Here is a 21,230-nt window from a genome sequence, read left to right as displayed (position 1 = left end):
TAGGTTTCTTATTTTATGCATGTATGCACTCTGTACTGGCAAAGCTCTGTTGTGGTTTTCCTACAGAAAATGTGGGGAAATTTACATGATATGTGATATTCTGCTTTGATGTTAAAAAGTACCTTGATGGAAGAATAATGGCCTTGAATCTCGTAGCTGTTCTGCTTCTGGTGTCATCTTCTCTAACAGAACTGCATTTTGGTGTGAATACTTTAATTGGTTCCAAGATACTCCTTAAGAATGTATTAACACATTAATTGACACACAGCTTTCTATAGTGCTTCCAAAGTATGCTCATATTGCACAGCAAATAATAAGAAGGTTTTGTAGAAAAGCACTCGTATTTCTTAAAACGTGCTCATAATGTCATCTTTGTTTGCTTTGGGGTTTTTCTGGTTCAGAAACTCAGTTATCTTGGGCACTGAAGGTAAAGCAACTCACATTTATGACTGAGAGCATCTTTAATTACTTCCCTTCAAATAGGACATTGAATTTTTCAGAGAGGATTCCTAATCTGTAACCAGCTTCATTTCTTCAGTGCTCATTGACTCACAGCTGTGTTTAACTATACACATGGGACTCTGACATTGGTGAACATAGTCTTTACCTGTCAATGTTTTGGTGGCCAAAAAAATGACCACTTCAAAGCACTACTTTGAAATTAAATTAATTTATGTTTGTAGAAGATGTTAATTTTCTTCCATTAAGGCATTGCATATATATATATATATATATATATATATATATAGGCATGTGCTGGAAAAAGTAGAAGATGGTGAATCTACTAATACCTTTAATTAAATGCTCTTTCATGGTCTTCTAATGTTTCCCAGTAGGGAATTGTAGAGTATTAAATTATAAATCACAGTGTTCTTTCATTTATTTTTGGTTTGTTTGTTTGTGTTTTTTTTTGCAGCTACAAGAAAACCAAGATGAAATTGAGAATATGATGAACTCTATTTTTAAGGGTATATTTGTTCATAGATACCGGTAAGAAAATGCATGCTGTGGTAGCGTGCTAACAAAGCATAATGTTAAATAATGTCAAGTTTCTGCATTGAATTTTCTACTGATACAATATTTTAGATGCCACAAAAGCAGTATCAAGAAAGTTAGGGAAGAAAATATCAGTGTAACCTGTATTAATTAGTAGAGTCACCCACAGAACTTAATTCAGTAAAACTAGATAGAGTTGTGGGAGCCATGGAATTTGAATCTTTGTGTTTTGAAAAGTTGTCCCAGGTGGGAGCACAGATATGGTATATCTTAAGAATATGAAAAGAAATGATCAGTGCATATCATAAAAGCACAGTTTTGGTTGCTGAGTACCTCTGAGTATGCATTTGATTTTCTGTGTATTGGGTGTAAATTACTTTCCACCATACATGCTTTAGCCACAGCTGCAACTTTACTTTAGGCTTTTTCCTCCTTAAATTATGCAATCAAAAGCCTTGGGTTGGGATTTTTTTGCTTTTGTTCATAGTTTGGGCCATTTGTAGCAAGAATGTTAAACAGTAACTGAAGCACATCACAAAGGGGTGTTTTAATGGTTAATATGCTGTGTCATGCAAGTACAAAACCACAGTAGGATATAGATATAAATACAGATATATTCATGTGCATGTGTGAATGTGTTCTGTTTAATACCTGAAAACAAGCTATAAATGACCTTCTGTTTATTTTAGAATAGCACAGACCAGAATTTCTGGACAGGTGTATGCAATTTCAGAGTGTTGTTGTTGGAGAGCAGTAGTCTTTTTAAATAGAAGTTGGGTTGTTTTGCATAACAAAATACCTCAGAGCATTTGCAGTATCTTTGTGCAACCAGCTCTTTACATGGTAATTGACTTACAAAAGTCCAAAAATAAATGATACTAAATAAACTATGCAATTAACCTTTCAGATTTCTGGTTTAAAACTTTATTAAGTATTTGAGACAAATGGCAGAAAACAAAAAAGGGTCTGTGAGAAGAAGGTTTGAAGGTGAAGAGGAGCCCATAGTTCAGTTGGGCAGGGGGATTATGGTAAATATGGAGAAAAACATATAGGATACATGGAAGGGGCTTGTGCTAAGCAATATGTGAGTGTGAACAACAGAGTGGAACTGGCACATGTATCTTCAGTACAAAAGCTTGATACTTGGAAAGTAAGTTTATAGGTAGCAAGCCTTGAGCTGCTTAGCAGCAGAAGGATTGGGTATACAGAGTCAACTTGTAAATTAGGTTATTAGCTCAGTGTAGCACTCTCACTATTTTGTTATGAAAGCAGCTTTTATGTCATGTAGGCAACAAAGCTGAGGAAATTAAATGCAAAGAGTGGTTGCATTTTTGTCCCTTCAGAATTTATTGTATTGTATCAAACAGAAGTCACTTTAAAGTAGTTTCCTTGTAGCTCATATGTGGGGTTGGGAAAAGACTGCCTTTTGGTCTGCAAACTCTGCAGCTGTTCCTTTTTATTTTTAAATCCTCCTTTTGTAACCAAGATTTCTTTTCATGCCTCCTGCCAACATGAGTAAAAGCTTGATTTTGTTGATATTGCTGTATCAAAGGAGAGGCCAAATAAATAAACTCTGCTTATCTGTAGCCTGAAAAAATACCCAGGCTGACACTGTTAGACCACTGAAGAACTGACTGAAATCAGGCTATTGGTAGTAGGCTCTGAGCAGGGTGAGTTGACACCCTTTCGGCCAGTATGTAGAGAGGGTCAGAAGTAAGCACTTCCATATCTGTCTTTAAGAGGCACCTTTGTGAGGAGTCATCATCTCTCAGGCTTCCTTCACATCGGTGAAGCTCCTAAGAGAGTCTATTACTACATGTACCTGAGTATCTCTGCACAGCAGAGAGCATAGATTCACATTTCTGTAGTTATAGCTGTGTAAGAACATAGAGATGGAAAAAAGCCATGTATTAAAACCAGCTATTGGAGAGAAAACCAGGGCCAGGAGGGTGGAAAGGAAAGGATTTCAAACTGCTATCTGCTTCCATAATGTTTCTTAAGCATTCTTTCTCTCAAATAGCTCAAACGATGTATAAAATTGACATCATTTTACAGTCTTTAGACAATGTCCCAAGTGGTAATGATTTCAAAAGAATGTTATTTTAATTATTCACAGAAAATAAATCCCTTATCATGATACAATTCAGAGTCTGCCACAGCAATTCACACTTAGTGACCTTTGTAACTTGAGTAGCAGGTCCTTGATCTAAACACAAAGTTCCCGCCAAAACGGTTTCTTATGGAATGGGGTTGTGTTCCTACGAGTAAGCTAGAGGTGCAGTGAGGTTACACCCCTTGCCATCATCTTATCAGCAGTACTGATGGCTGGGAAAGTTCCTTTCGACTGCAGCTCGGCCAATGTGCTGCCCATTTGTAAGAAAGGCCATGGGGAAACTGCAGACTTGCCAGTCTGACCTCAGTGCCAGGGTGGGTCATGGAGCAGATCATCTTAAAGGCCACCATGTGGCACATCCAGGACAATCAGGGGATCAGGCCCAGTCAGCATGGGTTTATGAAAGGCAGATCCTTGCTTGATGAACCTGATCTCCTTCTATGACATGGTGACCCACATGGTAGATGAAGGAAAGGTTGTGAATGTCATGTGCCTGGACTTCAGTAAGGCCTTCAACATGGTTTCCCACAGCATCTTCTTGGACAGACTGGCTGTCCATAGTCTGGACAGGCACACCCTTTTACCAGGTCAAGAACTGTCTGGGTGGCTGGGCCCAAAGAGTGGTGGTAAATGGAGTTAAATGCAGTTGGTGGCCAGTCACTAGTGGGGTTCCCTGGAGCTCAGTACTGGATCCAGTTCTATTTAGCATCTTCACTGATGACCTCAATGAAAGAATCAAGTGCACCCTCGGTAAGTTTGCAGATGACACTAATTCGAGTGGGAGTGTTGATCTGCTGGAGGTGAGGAGCTCTGCAGAGGGATCTGCACCGGCTGGATAGATGGGCCTAGGCACATCCTATTAAGTTTAATAAGGCCAAGTACCAGGTCCTGTGCTTCAGTCACTATGCAATGTTTCAGGCTTGGGGCAGAGTGGCTGGGAAGTTGCTGGGCAGAGAGGCATCTGGTGGTAATGGTTGACAGTCAGCAGAACATGAGCCAGCAGTGTGCCCAGGTGCCCAAGAAGACTGGGAATAGTGTGGCCAGTGGGATCGTGCCCCTGTACTCAACAATGGTGAGGTCTCACCTTGAGCACTGGGTTTAGTTTTTGGCCCCTCACTGCAAGACAGACATTGAGGTGCTGAAGTGTGTCCAGAGAGGGGCAAAAAGGCTGGTGAGGAGTCTTGAGCACAAGTTCTATGAGGAGTGGCTGAGGGATCTGCAGTTGTTCAGCCTGGAGAAGAGGAGGCTGTGGGGAGACTTCATCTACCTGAAAGGAAGTTGTAGCAAGATCAGGGCTGTCCTCTTTTCCCAGGTAACAAGTGATAGGATGAGAGGAAAAAGCCTCAAGTTGTAGCATGGGAGGTTCAGATATTAGGAAAAATTTCTTTACCAAATGGGTCATCAGGCACTGGAAGAGGCTGCCAGGAAAGGTGCTTCTGTCTCCTTCCTTCCAAGATGCTCCTTTCCTAGAATGATGGTCACAAGTTACATGTGCTTTCCACTGTGGTAAACAAGAGTGTTGCATGACACTGGGTGTTTCATAGAGAGAGTATAATAGATGAATTTTCATAAGGAAACAGGTAAGAGACTGAGCACAGGGCAAGGAAAATATAAACAAAACTACAAAAAAATCCTTTTCCCTCCCTGTAAATGTGTTATCCTAAGGAGGTGAAACTTAGGTGACCAGAATAAAAACTTCATTTTGTTCTTATGTATGTTGGAAAAAAACAAAGATAAATTACTGAGATCATCTGCTGCTTGTAGGCATTAAAAAAAACAAGAGGCAAAATATTACATCTTTGTACCTAAATGTGCTTAACCATGATATTAACATTTAAAAATACACACTGCTCTCTTTCCTGCAAAGCCATGTATCATACTTCACATAAGCAAAGGTGTTATTATGGTAACTCTTGGAGAAACACTGGTTTCAGAGATATAGGACAGCCTGGTCCAGTGCTCTGAAACCTTAAAAGTAAAGAAGTTTTCTCTCCTGGTCAGGTGAAACCTCCTGTGTTCTAGTTTGTGCCCAATGCACCTTGTCCTATCACTGGGCACCACTGAAAAGAGATCATCTCCACCCTCTTGACCCCCAACCTTTACATATTGATGAATACTGAGAGGATCCCCTCTCAGTCTGTTCTTCCCCAAGGCTAAACAGCCCCAGGTTGCTCAGCCTCCCTTTGCAAGAGAATTGTTCCAGTGCCCTAATCATCTTTGTGGCCCTCTGTTTGGACTCTCTCTAGTAGTTCCCTGTCTCTCTTGAACTGGGGAGCCCAGAACTGGACACAGTACTGCAGGTGGGGTTGCAGCAGGGCAGAGCAGAATGGAAGGAAACCTCCCTTGACCTGCTGGCCACAGTCTTCTTAATGAGCTCCAGGGTGCCATTTGCCTTCATGGTCACAGGGGCATATTGCTGGCTCACGGTGAACTTCTTATCCACCGTTGTAGACTCACAGGGTCCTAAATACCTTCATCCTTAATCAAGATACTAGAGTGTAATTTGGGATGAAATACATGCTGAAGTGGCAGTTTTGGTGATTGCTTCTGTGAAACAATCAATTAGGAAACCTTCTTCCTGACACTGGTTGCTATGGTTTGTCCTAAGTTTTATGGCCTTGACAACCCAAAATTTTAAAAGAAACCAGTGAATTTCTTACATGATGCTCATTTGTCAAATCCCTTTATGAAGTTGCATCTTGGGTGGGGCACTTCACTGAGAAGTGGAATATAGATTGGGAATTTTGCTGCAGATAGCAAAGTGTTTCCCAGACCCTGCAAAGGTCTCACTTTGCAGTTTGTGTTGAAAAGAGGGTCAAACATATTTTAGGTCCCAATATTTTGAGATTCGTCACTATTTTTGGTGTCTGTGCTGGACTGGGTTATGTTCTTTTATAGAAGCATTTGGTAAGGAACACAAACTTAGTCCGACAGAACTTCCAGTGTTTAATATGTGTGTGATTAATATTTTTACCTTCTTGTGTTACCCACAAATAGTGGATATTTTCCAAAAACTAAACAATTCATACTGACTACAACCAGAAGCTAAAATATGTTTGTGTAAAAATTATAAGGGAAGAATCCTAGTTTGATAACCAGCAATTGATCACATCTTCTAAAGGCCTTTTGACTGTTTGTGTTTGATACAGCATCATACAGGCAACCAGTCTGAGTTAATGACTCCTGCATGAATAGGAATGATTCTTACTGGTGATTCCTGGAAGATGGTGGTCGAGTGGGAAACTAGTGTCTGCAAATTCTCTTGCCTATCCCTCATCTTCTGTCTGCTAGTCTCACATGCCTTATGCATGATTCTTTCCCATTTTCAGTTAGACTGAAGAAATTCACATTTTATGATGCTAAAATAACTTTCTCTTTTGAAATTAACTATAAATAGCAGTGTGGAGTGGGTGTTTGTCCATAGTGTCCAGGGATCCCTGAGAAACTTTTGAATCAAGAATCCGTTTTTCACTCTCTGCTTAGGGAAGCTTAAATTAAACCTTACAGAAAAGATAAACTTTCCTGATTTTTGGATGGCTGTGCTGGATGATTAAATAGCTGGTGACATTTGGGTTATTTTTTGGGATTGTCTTTAAATCTCTCCAAAATGCTTCACAGTTAGTAAATTTATAAGATGGTGAAATTACCTCCTTGGATGCGAGATCTCAGTCTGTCATCCCCTGGTGGTGGTGGTGTCTTCATGGCTACTTTGTGTTCCTCCATACATAGCTGCCCTCTTTTATTCTTGATTCTTACTAATCCTTTAGATAGTTCTTCAAGACATACTATATTCTGATGCCTTCCACATACATTTAGTTGTTGACATAGTTTAGAAATCACAGTATCACAGTATCGCTAAGGTTGGAAGACACCTCGAGGATCATCGAGTCCAACCTGTCTCCACAGACCTCATGACTAGAATACTTCTGTATAAGAGAATTGCTGATCTAATTTAGCATGAAGTAATATACAATTTGACATGCATATATATATATGAATGTATTTGTAGTTTTAATTAAAACTTGCCTTTATTGTGGCTGTATTCCCTATAATGCAGTTTTTCTAGTGCAAACCCTTGAACGTAATAGTTTAGCACATTTGTCCTCACAGTGTCTAAAACCTGTTTGAGAATTCCCTGGTAGGAATTTTAATGTGTTAATATTTAGGGCATATTTAATTCCCTACTCTGCCAGCAATGTGGCTTTTCTGTGTTGTAAATTGAAAACTACCTTGAGTTTGAGTTTGTAGTCTTCAGGGAGTTTGAGAGGCCAGTGTTAATGATTTGGAAGCTGATACAATCAGTCTTTCAAGAGAGACAATGATAGTGGTTTGGTATCATTCCTACAAATAGTCCCCACTCATTCATACAGCAGCTTGAGATTCATATTTTATGTTGTTACCTCAGTACAGTTTCCTCCCTATAATTTGAAACTGAGTGGGTGAGGAAAAACAAAGGAAGCTTCATATCTCGTCATGTGTGGTACTGCAATTGATTGCAATGTTCAGGTACAAGCAGTGCCTTCACCTTGCTGTCTGGAGGGTTGTATCCAGTACAGTGGGAGCAGTCTGAAGACTGGGACTATAGAGGCAGTTGCAATGTGGGGTAATTGTCATTCTGTTACACTAATTTGTGTGTATGAACTTACTTAGTAGTAAGCATCTTGAACACATGATTAACTGCACTTTATTTTGTAAAATTTAAGACTTCAGGAAGAATACAGTTTCTTTGTCATAAATTAGATTTCATTTTGGGGCTCTGTTGATACTGGTTTTGAATTAAATTGATGGTTATTGCTTTTCCAAAAAGATATTTTTATAGAAATACAGAGCAAGAATCTCACTTACAAGCAAGGCCACTGCCTGCAAAGCACCAGACACTCCCTTCTTGTGTACAGTGGCTCTTTATGTTCCTCTTTTCTTACAGCTGAAATTTGGAACTGTGAAGCGGTGCCAGCTGGAGTGGCAAAAGTGATTTCTCATAGTAACAGATGTCTCTGAGATGAAATTACTAAAGGGCCAGATGGCCCCAATCCCTTTTCCTGTTGTTTATCTGTCGTTCATTATTAGTAAATATGCCATGCTCTCTGTCAGTCAGGCAGGAAAGTGCCAATCAGATTGAAATAATTTCCATCCTTGATGTCTTTAGGTGATCTCTCCAGACAGTTTCCTGCTGCCCCTCCTTTATAAGCAGCTGACAAGTCTGCCTGAGATATGTCTTTGCCACTTTCATCACTCACCATAGTCAGAATGTGGAAAAAAGGCAAAACTGGAAGCAAACGTTACTGAAATGAAAACATATTTCTGAAGTCTGTTATAGAGGCTTTCATGTGATGCAGAAACAAGATCTACTTCTGTACCAGATTCCAGTCTATACCCTGGCAGGCTCCCTTGGTTAGACTAAATAACTTTTTCCATCTTTTAATTGTTCTACATCTCTAGCTGGAGAGAGACAAGCCTTTTAAGCAAGTGTCAATGACAGTGTTTCAGAAATGATTCTACAGAGTAGCTTTGTAGCTTGGACTCATAATTCTGTTTGAAAATAGGGAAGTAAAAGATGGGGTGATAGGCTAAGAAGCAAACTAGGGTGAGAGTTTTTGGATACTAAGGAAGTACCAGATCTTAATGGAGAAACACTTGTATTATTGGGTAGATCAGTGAGTTCACGGGCACAAAGGAAAAGAAAATCAGTGAGATGACAGTGAGAACAGTGACAGGTGACTGAAGTTCATCAAAAGTAAAAGCAAAAGCCCTCGTTACAGCTAGGGCAGTGAAAATGAGAAGTAAATGGTGGAGAAGTAAATGTGTCTGTAATCTTGTTAATCCTTTCTCTTTTCTTTTTTTCCTTATTAGTGATGCTATTGCTGAGATCAGAGCTGTCTGTATCGAAGAAATTGGTGTCTGGATGAAAATGTACAGCGATGCCTTCCTGAATGATAGTTATTTAAAGTACGTTGGTTGGACACTACATGACAGGGTAAGTGTGGTCTGTCACTGTACATAGCAGTGCACTGTAGGTAGCTGATGTTACAGTACCCAAGACATGTTCAGTACATCATCTTTGATTTATAAAGAGATTGCTCTTGCCTGTGATGTTTCTCTCAACCACCTTATCTCAAAGTATCACTTGAAATAGGATGCAGTACTCTAAAAGTGCATGCTTTGTTCATGTGCTGTTTGTGCTTTAGAATATCTTAATAGACATACTTCTGTGGTGCTTTTCTTCTGATTACAAGAGAAAGAGATCTCCTCAGATCATCCCTGACATTTGTGTCTGGAGTAGAAAAGAGATTTCCAGATGGGCTCCCCAGTTCAAGAGAGAGAGTCCAATGGAGGGGACTTGAGCATCTCTCTTACAAGGAGAAGCTGAGAGACCTGGGACTGTTTAGCCTGGAGAAGAGCAGGCTGAGAGGGTATCTTCTCAATATTTAGCAATATCTAAGGGTAGAGGTCAAGAGGATGGGGCTGGGCTCTTCTCAGTGATGCCCAGTGCTAGGACAAGGGGCAAAGGGTACAAACTGGAACACAGGAGGTTTCAGTTGAACTTAAGGAAAAAATTCTTCCCTTTGAGGATGGCAGACCACTGGACCAGGCTGCTCAGAGAAGTTGTGGACCCTCCTTTGGAGACTTTCAAAACCTGCCTGGCTATGTTCCTGTGCAACCTGATGTAGGTCATCCTGCTCTAGCAGGAGAGCTGGACTAGATGATCTCCAAAGGTTCCTTCCTGTGGCATCCCCACACCTTCCAAACCCTACCATCCTGTGATTCTGTAAAGAACAGCATCTCCAGGACCACCACTGAGCACCACTGAAAAGAGTCCAGCCCCATTCTCTTGACCTCCACCCTTTAGATATGCATAAATATCTGCTCTTCCCCAGACTGAACAGCCCCAAGGTCTCTCAGCCTGTCCTTGTCAAAAAATGCTCCAGTCCCCTCAGCATCTTCGTGGCACTCTGTTAGACTCTCTCTAGTAGTTCCCTGTCTCTCTTGAAGTGGGGAGCCCAGAACTCAACACAGTACTCCACACGTGGCTTTGCCAGAGCAGAGTAAAAGGTGAGGAGAACCTCCCTTGACCTGTTTGCCACATTCTTCTTCATGTACCCCAGGATATGTGGCCTTCTTGGGCATCAGGGTCATGTTCTTGTGCCAGCAAGCCACTCCCCACTGGTTTGCCTCTCAGACCTTTTTTCTTTCTTCAACTTGCGCCTGTCCCATGATGAGATGCAGGGTGTAGACAATGTCAGAACAGTAAGTCCTGTGTATATTCTTCCTGTCCATGGGAAAAGGAAAGCCAGTGCTTTTGGAGATGGCTGAGTTGCATGAGTGGACTACATGCAGCCCATGCTCCATCACTTTGAACATTTGTGCACCAATTGTAGACCGTCGGTATCAGCCAGAAGTTACCTGTAGTCCCTTTCCTAAAGAGATAGAGCCACAGTCTTCATCAACCACCTTGAGATCAGATGGCTTGATTTTGTAGTTACTTGCTACCTTCTTTATCTTTTTGTGCAGTTACTTGAAAGGGAAACAGTAACAGACAGTTAACTGCTGGCACATTAAATTCTTTATATATGCAAATAGGGAGAAGATGTAACATTGTTTGTGGGCAGCTGCCTGCGGTTTTTGGTTTTTAACCGAATTGCAGTTTGGCTTTTCGAACTCATCTGCATGAAATTTAAAATGTACATTAAACAAATTCCAATGTGATATGATTTAATATTCATGTGCATTTGATTAGGGTATGCTGTCAGCTAATCTCTGTGTTTTATTTAGCAAGGTGAAGTGAGGTTGAAGTGTTTGAAAGCTCTTCAGAGTCTGTATACCAACAGAGAGTTATTTCCAAAACTGGAGCTGTTCACTAATAGATTCAAGGTAAGCAGAAATACAACTTTTGGATGGAGTACAGAAAATAAACATATCATCTGTCTCATCCTGTTGTGGTCTTTGATTCATGTATATTAAATGAAAAATAAACTAATTTTTTTTTTTACAAGGCTTGTAACTGTATTACTGAATGCTGAGATTAAACCAATTTCATTTTACAGTGTTTATCTTGTAATATTTGTGAAGCTTGACCAGGATGATTATTTATCTGTTTATGTTCTTGATAGTTTATATATTGTCATTATTTGGTCTGATTGTACTTACTTAATTTCAGATTTATTGAATTTCAAGGATGTTTGCTGGGTATTTCACATAATCTAAAGTAAACATGGAAGCAGAAGCCTGTAACAAAAGATTGTCTATAAACCAGCTGTTTAGCAGAGTACCTTGCTGCAGAACAGGAGGTTTTAGACAAACCCCTGGGCACAATTGTTGTGTGTCCAGTTCTGGGCCCCTCAGTTTAAGAAGGACATTGAGACACTTGAACATGTCCAGAGAAGGGCTATGAGGCTGGTGAGAGGCCTCAAGCACAAGCCCTATGAGGAGAGGCTGAGGGAGTTGTGGACCCTCCTTTGGAGACTTTCAAAACCTGCCTGGCTATGTTCCTGTGCAACCTGATGTAGGTCATCCTGCTCTAGCAGGAGAGCTGGGATTGTTTAGCCTGGAGAAGAGGAGGCTCAGGGGAGACCTTATTGCTGTCTACAACTACTTGAAGGGTGATTGTAGCCACGAGGGGGTTGGTCTCTTCTCCCAGGCAACCAGCACCAGAACGAGAGGGCACAGTCTCAAGCTGCACCAGGGGAAGTTTAGGCTCGAGGTAAGGAGAAAGTTCTTCACAGAGAGAGTTGTTCGCCATTGGAATGTGCTGCCCAGGGAGGTGGTGGAATCACCATCCCTGGAGGTGTTCAAGAGGGGACTGGACATGGCACTTGGTGCCATGGTTTAGCCATGAGGTCTGTGGTGACAGGTTGGACTTGATGATCTTTGAGGTCTCTTCCAACCTTGGTGATTCTGTGATTCTGTGTTTAGGACAGGAGCACTGGAGAAATATTTCCTCTTTTTTTTTTTCACTAGCACAAACACACTGGCTTACTATCTTTGCTTACTATCTTGGTGAGAGCATGACTGTTAATTCCTTTTGTGGCATGACTGCTTTATTTCACAAGTATGTGGAGAGATGAGTGTAGAAATACTGTCATTGCTTCTGTTTGGGTGCTCATGAAAGAAGGCTTTTGGGAACTGTCACCATGTCATCTGGCACCTTGTACCATTGCTTTTGTGTTCTGGAGAATACAGAAATGTGGTAAAGGGTGTATCCCCCAAGAAAAGACTAATTCAATTTATTTTCATTAAAGCATTACTATAATACTAATGAAAAGCTGTTTAGAAGAGAAGTGGAGATGACTGGTGTATTTTCCTTTAAATCAGGATTATAACACTGATGAAAAATTCTGTTTAGAAAAGGAGATTTATGTGCTTGTAATTAACTACTGTGTATGAGACTTGAAGTAGATTTTTTTCCTGCTTCACTGTCTTTGTAATTGCAGTTACCGCTAATTCCTCTTCCTCTAGGAAAGCACAGAAGTGTACAAAACTTGTGTGTAAACAATTCATCAAAACATAACCTGCCTCCTGCCACATTCCTTTGAGGTAGAGAAAAAAGATGCTTAAACAGCAGTAAAGTCAATGTGTTAAGGAAGGTTTGTTGTCCGGTATGATATACAATAGAACTGACTATGAATAATCTCTTTCATTTGAGATTTTTAAGGGCATATTATATGAACGTCTGTCAGGAATGAAGTAGGTATAGCTGACTTCAAAGCAGGAGTTGAAATGATGTCATTTTGTGGGGTGACTCAAGGGCCTGTATTCTTCTACTTTTATAAAGTCTAGTTCTGGGACTATTGCAGTAAAAATGAAGTTTCCTCTCATAGAAGACTACCTGGCAAAGCAACTCAGACCTCAGACTACTTTTGTAATGCCTCCACAAGCCTGGCCTGCTTATTTCAGAATACTAGTCAACTCCCAAGGAAAAAGAACCCTCAAACTCTGCTGCTTTTCTCGGTCCATCTGTGCAGACTTACAAATTTGTTTATATTTGCTCAATCCATTATTTTAATTTAGTTTTAAACAGGCCATTAAAATTGTCATATTCTCTTTATCTGCTGCCCTTAACTAGGAAATGTGCTGGGTGCTTCTCTTAACCTCCTGAAATTTGTAAGAGAAAAATCCTGCTTTGAGTCTGAACCAGTTCCATCCACCAGCAAAACTTTTCATGATTGGGGACACTTTGAGAAATAGTTTCTCAGTGATGTACTTGGAAAATCCCTCCAGGAGCATGAAATTTCTAAATACTTCCTCCTGGCCATGTAGTTATTTGAAAATTCTTTGTTAGGAGAAGTTAGCTTAGCCTATGCAGTGCTTCTTGGTTTAGAATGACACAAGGAATTTTCATTCCTGTCAAAAAGAGTCAGACAAAAGGGAACCCTGCTAGGAGTCCTTGTCTTCCTTCTGTCCCATTAAAGCTGGTTTTACTACAGAAATTTGTGTCATTATGAAATAAATTAGAGACTAGGTGAGTTCAAAGTCTCTGTGAGCCTAGATATGTTTAACATGATGATTTATCGGTTTCATTTTCCAGTCACTTCCAAAGAACAAAAAGCTGGCATTGCCCAAATGCCTGCACTTGAATTTACAGCGGTACTGACAGGGATACAGCCTTTGGCACCAGGATGGACTGATGCTCTTGGAATCTGTGCTGCATTACTTAAATGTCTTTTGTATTTCCTCATCAGGCTTTAATCGACCTGCACAGTCCAGCTGATACTTAGCTCAATCCATTCAAGCTGTCAAGAGAAATCTCTCCAGAGATCTTCTAACTGTTTCAAGTATAAATTAATTTGATCCAGAATGACTTTTACTGGAGTGTTAATATTTCACCCCCTTCCAAATAGCTGTGACAAGAATCTGTTAATGTTATCTCTTTAAAGGAAAAATGTGCTCTTTCTAGCCTTTGTGTTTTGAAGAGCAGCTGATATGCTAAAAAATAAACTTTGTTGACATAAAAAAGGAATTGTCCACTGAAGAGGACATCAAGACTTTCCATCAAGAAGTTCTGTCTGAAGTCATACGGAAAATATATTTATCATCTCTACTGCAGTCAGTGCCAAAGTCAAGATCTAGCATATTTAGGTGCAGCCATTTAATTCCCATCTCTCCTCCCTTTGCAGGAGAGTGCTGTCTCCATGGACAGAGAGGCAGAAGGAGATGAATGTCCCTTATTTGCAGCCTAATGCATAATTGCAAACTGATCTTCTCATGCAGTGAAAATTAGTATTTCCAATTACAAATACAGGTCTGTGTGCTATTCTGCTGCTGTACAGGGGTGCAGGAAAAATCTATCAAAGCAGATGGAGCAGCTGGGGTCTGTAACTTACTAAGCCACAGACATTTCACCTTCCAGAGGCATTAGGTGTTCAGGTGAGCTTCCAGGATCTTGGTGGCTGGCTGGCAGGTGCTGTCATATGGAGATGCTGACATCAAGACAGAAAATAAGAAATGACACATCCACACTTTATTTAAGCTTGATGTTTCTGCGAAAAAATGAGAGGACAGAATAGTCTTTTGGATAAGAAAACATTGTCACATCAGTTAATTTCAGAGTCCAAAAAGACTCCAACTTCAGAGAGTACCTCTTGCTGTGTGGGTAGAAGATCCCTTCGTTTGCAGGCTTTTTCGGAGATATGGAAGGAGCTTTATACGCGTGTGCTTACTCCTTCATGCTCAGTTAGTTCCCTCCCTGCAGTATCCTGGAGTTCAAATACTCTTTGAGGGACCATATGAAATTCCACTGAAACTTTTAAGATCAATGTATCTGACTGTTCTTGCTCATGATGCTGTTATTAGTTGTTTCTTGGTCAGGAAAAATCAACAGCAATCTTTTCCATGCACAGAATTCCTGTTTGGAAAGTTATGTCACTGAGCCTCTTCATGGACTTCTCAGTCCCTGAAACTATCTAGATAGAACAGTTAAATGCATCAAGCTTCCAGGGTGATTGACAGAGGTGCATAATGACACAAAGTGCCTCTCCAGGCCTTGTTTTGTTGAGAGGTAACACTTGAGAGACAGCCACAATACATCTTTCACAGAACTGTTCTAAATTTCAATACTGAAATAAGCATTACTTGCTTGATACCCACCGCCAGCCTTTACTTTGTCCTGACTTGTTCTTGGTGACTTTCACTGTTGTTTCCTAACACTTTCCTTCCTTATTTTCCAAACCCTGCCTTCTAGATTGTTTACATTCCAAAATGTCATATAGCACATAGTCCTTCCTGAAGCAGGTCAAGCCAGGGAAATCAAATTTTATTTTCTGATGGCCTTTTTTTTTTTCCATTAACTTGATCAGTCAAGCAAAGAACATGGAGACATACTGCATTTTTATGGATGGATAGGAATTCTCCCTGGAAAGGGAGGACATCATAGTCTAATCGCATCTATTTGGGGTTGCCAGTAAACAAATTGAAACTGAGGAGTAAGAAACCCTTAGGATATTTCTCATAACTGTATAGTCCTTAGAAGTTCTAAAATCATGAAGTGAGATCAGAAAGTGATGTGCTTGTCTCCACTAGAAAGAGTGTAGCAAAATGCAAAGCAAACTGTGGAATTTCTGACTTTCCTTTAGAAGATCTGTAGCATAATTCATCTAACCTTAAGATGTAGCCAGGTATAAAGGGCCCAACTTTATAGGCAATATGGAGGTGCATATATTTGGGTGAGATTTTCTTTGCAATATTTCCAAATATGCAGCATTCCTTGCTCTAAAATGACTTACTTCAGGGAGATGAAGGGGGGCAATGTTTCTGCCATCATCTAACCCACGTATATCCCTTTTCAGGAAAGAGCTGCTGAATAAGACCAGTCCAGAGCAGTGCTTCAACCTCAAAGCCTGCTTCTTTCCTGGCAAACACTCAAGGCTAGGGACTGTTTGTTAAGCAGTTGTGTTCATTCCTGTGGAGTTGCCTGTTCCATTGTGCATATGGCAGACAGCTTCCTCAGTTGTACGTTAAATAGTTGAATAATGCTAAAGGATATTCTTGTGTCTAGTTACCAGATCGTTCTCCCTAAGAGTATTTGTTTTGTCATCTATAGAATTCCTCATCTGCTAGCTGTTTCTGGTTTGTCACTGTAGTAAAATTCCCTTTCAGGATCGCATTGTATCAATGACGCTTGACAAGGAGTACGATGTCGCTGTCGAAGCCATTCGATTAGTCACGCTAATACTTCAGTGAGTATTTTGCAAAACCTGTGTATTCCTTTTGAAAATTGCCTAAGCCAGTAATACTTCACTGACTTGATTCTTCTGTAATGAAGGGAGTCTGTTACTTTACCCATAGTATGACGTTGAACTGAATGTGTACTGATAGGGTTATGAAGCTAAAATAAGGTATTTGTTCCATCTCGTGGGAATGCAGTAGGCAAAGTACCAAAACGTATTGACGTCTCCAGACTATCAGTGCATCTGCTGGGGTGGAAGAATGCCAAAGGGCATTTTGCCAACAGTAAAATGATTGTCCTCCCCAAACCAAGTATGTGTAGGTTACACTTGCTAAAACAACTCTAGCATCTGGATGGGATCACCATTCTGTGATCCTGCTCTAGCAGGGCAGTTGAGGTGATTTTCAGAGGTCCCTTCCAAACCCATAATTCTGCGATTACCTAAGCAAACGTCTGGCAGTAGTAGATTTGATTAGTGGACACAGCCAAAAAGAGTCAGATGGTGGATAATCTACCAGCTTTTCCCTGTCAGCCTACACACCTCTGGTCAGGTTGTGTGGAGGTGGTGGTGGTAGCTTGCAATTCTAAACACTTGGCCATGAAGGAGAAGAGATACTTCCAGGCCCCTCAACTTCTTACTGAGATGCAGTGCATTCCCTGAGGTAAAGATCCAGTGTGAAGATCATCCCATACACCGTTTGAACCATCTTGTCCGCAGCAACCTCATGAGTGTGCTGCTGGAAGAGCGCTGCTAGGCTTTTATTACATATTTGTTAAAACATATGTTAAAGAAAATCTGTTTTACAAACATGAATAGAATTTCTGCATCCTACTTTATACCCAGTGGCTCCAGTCTGAAGAATATTTTTGGATGTTGGATGGAGCCTGACTCTTTTCAGTGGCATCCAGTAACAGGATAAAGGGCAGTGGACACAACCTGGAACACAGGAGGTTCCATGCAAACATAAAGAAAAAAATCTTTTCCTTTGAGGGTGACAGAGTACTGGAACAGGCTGCCCAGAGAGGTTAAGTAAGGAGTCTCCTTTTCTAAGGGCATCCAAACACACCTGGATGTGTTCTTGTGTGATTGGCTCTGGGTGATCCTGCTCTAGCAGAGGGGTTGGACTAGATGATCTTCACCTGGATGTGTTCCTGTGGTTTTGACTCTGGGTGATCCTGCTTTAGCAGATGAGTTGGTGTGGTGGTTTGAAAGGAAAGGCTCTGCTTTCCCTCCCCCACTGAGAAAGAGACCACGGCTAAACCCAGTTGGAGAAATGAGAGTATATTTTACAAGGAAACAGATTCTATGTAACACAACAAATATAGGTATTTTACAATATATACAGGAATATACAGCAAATGAACTCAACCAGAAACCAGACCCCCCACAGAGGGGGCTTCCCCCTGTGCCCCCTTCACCCCCCTACCTCCCTTCTCCCCCAAAGAGGTAGAAGAAGAGATGAGGATGGTTAGCAGGACAGGGAAAGAAGCGGACAGGCCTGTTACAGGGAGTGAGTTAGTTCTTATCTCTTGGCAAGAAGCCCAGAAGCAGATCCAGCCGAAAGGGACAGCGAAGGAAGGAAGACTGAGAGAAAGTTCCCAGCTCCCCTGGGTCCAATCTCACCTCCCACCTCCTTGGCCAATGAAATTCATTTAGACTACCAAAATATTTTATAAACATTTAGCCAGTGTGCCCCTTTCTTAAAGGCACAGTGTCAAACGGTCACAGTTGGGCTAGATGATCTTCAGAAGCACTTCAGAGTATGATTTGGTAGGCATGGTGGTGCTGGGTTGATAGTTGGACTTGATGATCTTAGAGGTCTTTTCCAACCCTAATGATTCTATGATTCTGATTCTTCAGTGGAAGCGAAGAAGCTCTTTCGAATGAAGACTGTGAGAACGTTTATCACTTGGTTTATTCAGCACACCGGCCTGTGGCAGTAGCAGCTGGAGAATTCCTTCACAAAAAGTAAGTGATTGGTTGTCCTGGAATAAGACTGAATTTGTGAATGCTTTCTAGTAGGGGTAAGATCAAAAGGCAAAGAGTGATGTCACTTGGAAGAGTGAAATATCCCAATTTGGCAAAGCAGGAATTTAATTTAAAGCAGAGACTTGTGCACTTGTTTTATATTCAATATCTAAAGACTTGAAAAAAATGAATTTACCTTTTTCTTGCTCTAGAATTCAGGTGACTTTTCCCAAGTCTTCAAGGGTTAAAGGTGCTGCATAAACTTCTAAAGTTGATTTAAATTCTGCAGCTTTTGCTGAATTACTGTTGTGATAATTTATGTAGGGCCTATAGATACCTGATGCTCTGTCTTACAGGCAGTTATCATTTTTACAGAGATTTAAAGCAGTTTATTTCAAAATTGTGAACTTGAGAAGATTTTACATAATAATAATTAAGAAATTTGTTATCTAAACTCACTGATTTCCCCTAAAAATATGTTTACACCCTATTTACATCTTTATGTACTCAGTAAGGGAAAGGAAATGAGCTAGCTTTTTCGTGGAGGTGAATCATACCACATGTGTAACTCTGTCCAGGACACTGTTGCATCATAATAGTTAACCTTGGCATTTTACTGTTTGCAGATAAAGTACTTGTAGTAGTAATTTCCTTTTTTTCCCATCATGGGTTGCTGCATTAGAGTTGTTTAATTTGCAACCTCCTCTAGGCAAAACTGCCTAGCTGAGATGATCTCTGGAGGTCCTTTCCAACCTCTACCATTCGGAGACTCTTTCATACATTTATAGAGTATTTATATCAGAATCCAAGTTATCCAATTTTTCATGCCAAGACAGAAAAACAATCTATAAAAACCTCAGTTCTCCTGTGCCTGCGTTCTAATTTTTGGTGGTTTATTAGGGCTTCATAAATCTACATTGGAACTATAAGCTTTCATTGATGGATTTCTGGAATTCCATCTTTGTGACCAGACATAACCTCTTCCAAGGAATACATTTCCAAACTCCAGTTACATTGAGTTTCCTCCATGACATTTTATGAGTTATAGGAAAGGTTTGGATACTGAAATTTCTTTGTTAATCAACATGTGACAAAATAATGCTGAACAATGCCTCAAAGGTGAATAAAGATATATCTACACCTTTGTACTCTTAGCATGAAATCAAAACTATCCTAACTTTTCTTTACAATGTTATACTATGCTGTGTTCAACAAAGGTCTCTCAAGGTAAACAGCATTGAAAGAAGATTACCCCCTTCCTGACACTTGTTTTCTCTTGGCTTCTGCCAATGCACAAGAGCTGGTGCACCATTTAGATAAGTTGGTATCTGCTTGACGCATTTGAGGTGGGATTTCTCTCACTTGATTTTTTTACATTTAAATACCACTTTCTACATGTATCTAGTCATTAGGCTTTCTCTCTGTAATTAGTCAAGGAAAGCAAACACTAGAGAATCACTGACTCAGCCCTGAGGTGCATTTTTTAAGATATTTTAGCACCTGCAGAAGTGCTTCTTCCTTATCTATTAAGCAGAAAGGAAGAGGCGTTGTCTAACTAAAATGAATCATTTGTGTGTAACTCATTCTTCTCTTTCAGTGAATTATAGCAGTGAGGTCAGAATAGCTGTTTCATGCTTCTAGTTTTCTTTGTGGCTTCACTGTAAAAGCAAGGAACAATTTTCAAACTTCTCAAGCCAGTCATTACTGTAAACTGTAATGTTGGCCCAGCTGAGATTCTCTTTAAGCCAACGAATTTGAGTGCTGAGAGTAGTTTGGAATTAGCCATGCATCAAGGAACTCAGTGCAGAATGTATAATCTACCTGGAAAACAATCAAATAATGGACTGGTGGGTTGCTTTAGCCTTTTTGCTGCTGCTACTGGTACTTGAGGTTGGTTGGTTAATGGGATGTCAAGTTTGTTTATACCATATCCCAGTCAGTGTGACTGCAGTGAAGGTACAACCTTAGCTCTAAAGGCACTAATGGAATAAGTGCTCCTAAGATTTAATAAGTTAAAAATGCAAAACTATACAAATTATGGAAATACATAAAACTGTGCAAAACCCTTAAATAAGAATGTATTTTGGAGAGCTTTTTCCTGGGTGAAATTCTTCCAGCCCTGTGAACTTGAAGACTCTGAAGAATTCATCTCTTCAGACAGGCAGAAGTCATGCCCTCCTTCCCTTGAAATGAGATACTTTCAGTGTCTTTTATCAACAAATCTACTGTATTAGGAATGAATGCTCATCATATGATTGCAGAAATGAGATTTGTTTTGATGAACATCATAGCTTCTTTTGCTTGTTTTTAGACTGTTCAGCAGACACGATCCTCAAGCTGAAGAGGCTCTAGCAAAGAGGAGGGGGAGAAATAGTCCAAATGGAAACCTTATTAGAATGTTGGTTCTTTTCTTTCTTGAAAGTGAGGTAAAAAATTCATTTTCAACCTTTACATGTTTAATAAGAAGCAGAACTTAAATAGTGTTTTATCAATCTACCATGTTTTCTCTCTTTTTCTTTTTTTTTCATGATTTCAGGTATACCATGTGTCCTTTGCCCTGCTCCCTATTTCCTTGCTCATCAAGAAAATTCAGTTCAAATCGTCTTCATGGTTTATTTTGCTCTTGCATGCTCTCACTGTACCCAGTACTGCTTTGCTGCTAATATGGTGGCTACCAGGATTCACTGTTGCATAGAAGTGTAACTGGTTCTTTTTTAAGATAACCATGTAAGGAGTTTACTACTCTTTATGTAGTAAAATAATTTGAACCAGAAAGGAACAGAAATTACTTAATATCTCAAATTATGAAATAATCATAGAATTATTCAGAGTGGAATGGACCTGAGTGTTCTTAGATCAAAGCAGAGTTGGCTGTGAGATTAGATAAGGGTCTTCAGGACTCTGAAGACATTGGAGAATGTAAGCATGTGTACAATGACATTGTTTGGCAAACACCTTCAGGTAGGGATTGTGCCCACAGTCTATAGAGACAG

At 40.2% G+C, this 21,230-nt stretch overlaps 1 protein-coding gene across 2 annotated transcripts in view; it reads left to right on the top strand.

The window, feature by feature from the left end:
- STAG1 (stromal antigen 1) overlaps positions 1–21,230 on the top strand; it is a 186,314-nt gene that overhangs the window by 112,299 nt on the left and 52,785 nt on the right. For both annotated transcript variants that reach the window (XM_054166324.1, XM_054166323.1), the window contains 6 exons: positions 917–990; positions 8,960–9,083; positions 10,880–10,978; positions 16,199–16,278; positions 18,130–18,237; positions 20,549–20,663. In XM_054166324.1, the coding sequence (XP_054022299.1) occupies positions 917–990; positions 8,960–9,083; positions 10,880–10,978; positions 16,199–16,278; positions 18,130–18,237; positions 20,549–20,663 (600 nt within the window). The remainder of the gene's footprint in view (positions 1–916; positions 991–8,959; positions 9,084–10,879; positions 10,979–16,198; positions 16,279–18,129; positions 18,238–20,548; positions 20,664–21,230) is intronic.

This window comes from Dryobates pubescens, chromosome 13, assembly GCF_014839835.1.
Source record: "Dryobates pubescens isolate bDryPub1 chromosome 13, bDryPub1.pri, whole genome shotgun sequence".
Classification (NCBI taxonomy): domain Eukaryota; kingdom Metazoa; phylum Chordata; class Aves; order Piciformes; family Picidae; genus Dryobates; species Dryobates pubescens.
The sequence above is the reverse complement of the archived record's forward strand: the minus strand, read 5'-3'. Positions and strand labels throughout refer to the sequence as shown.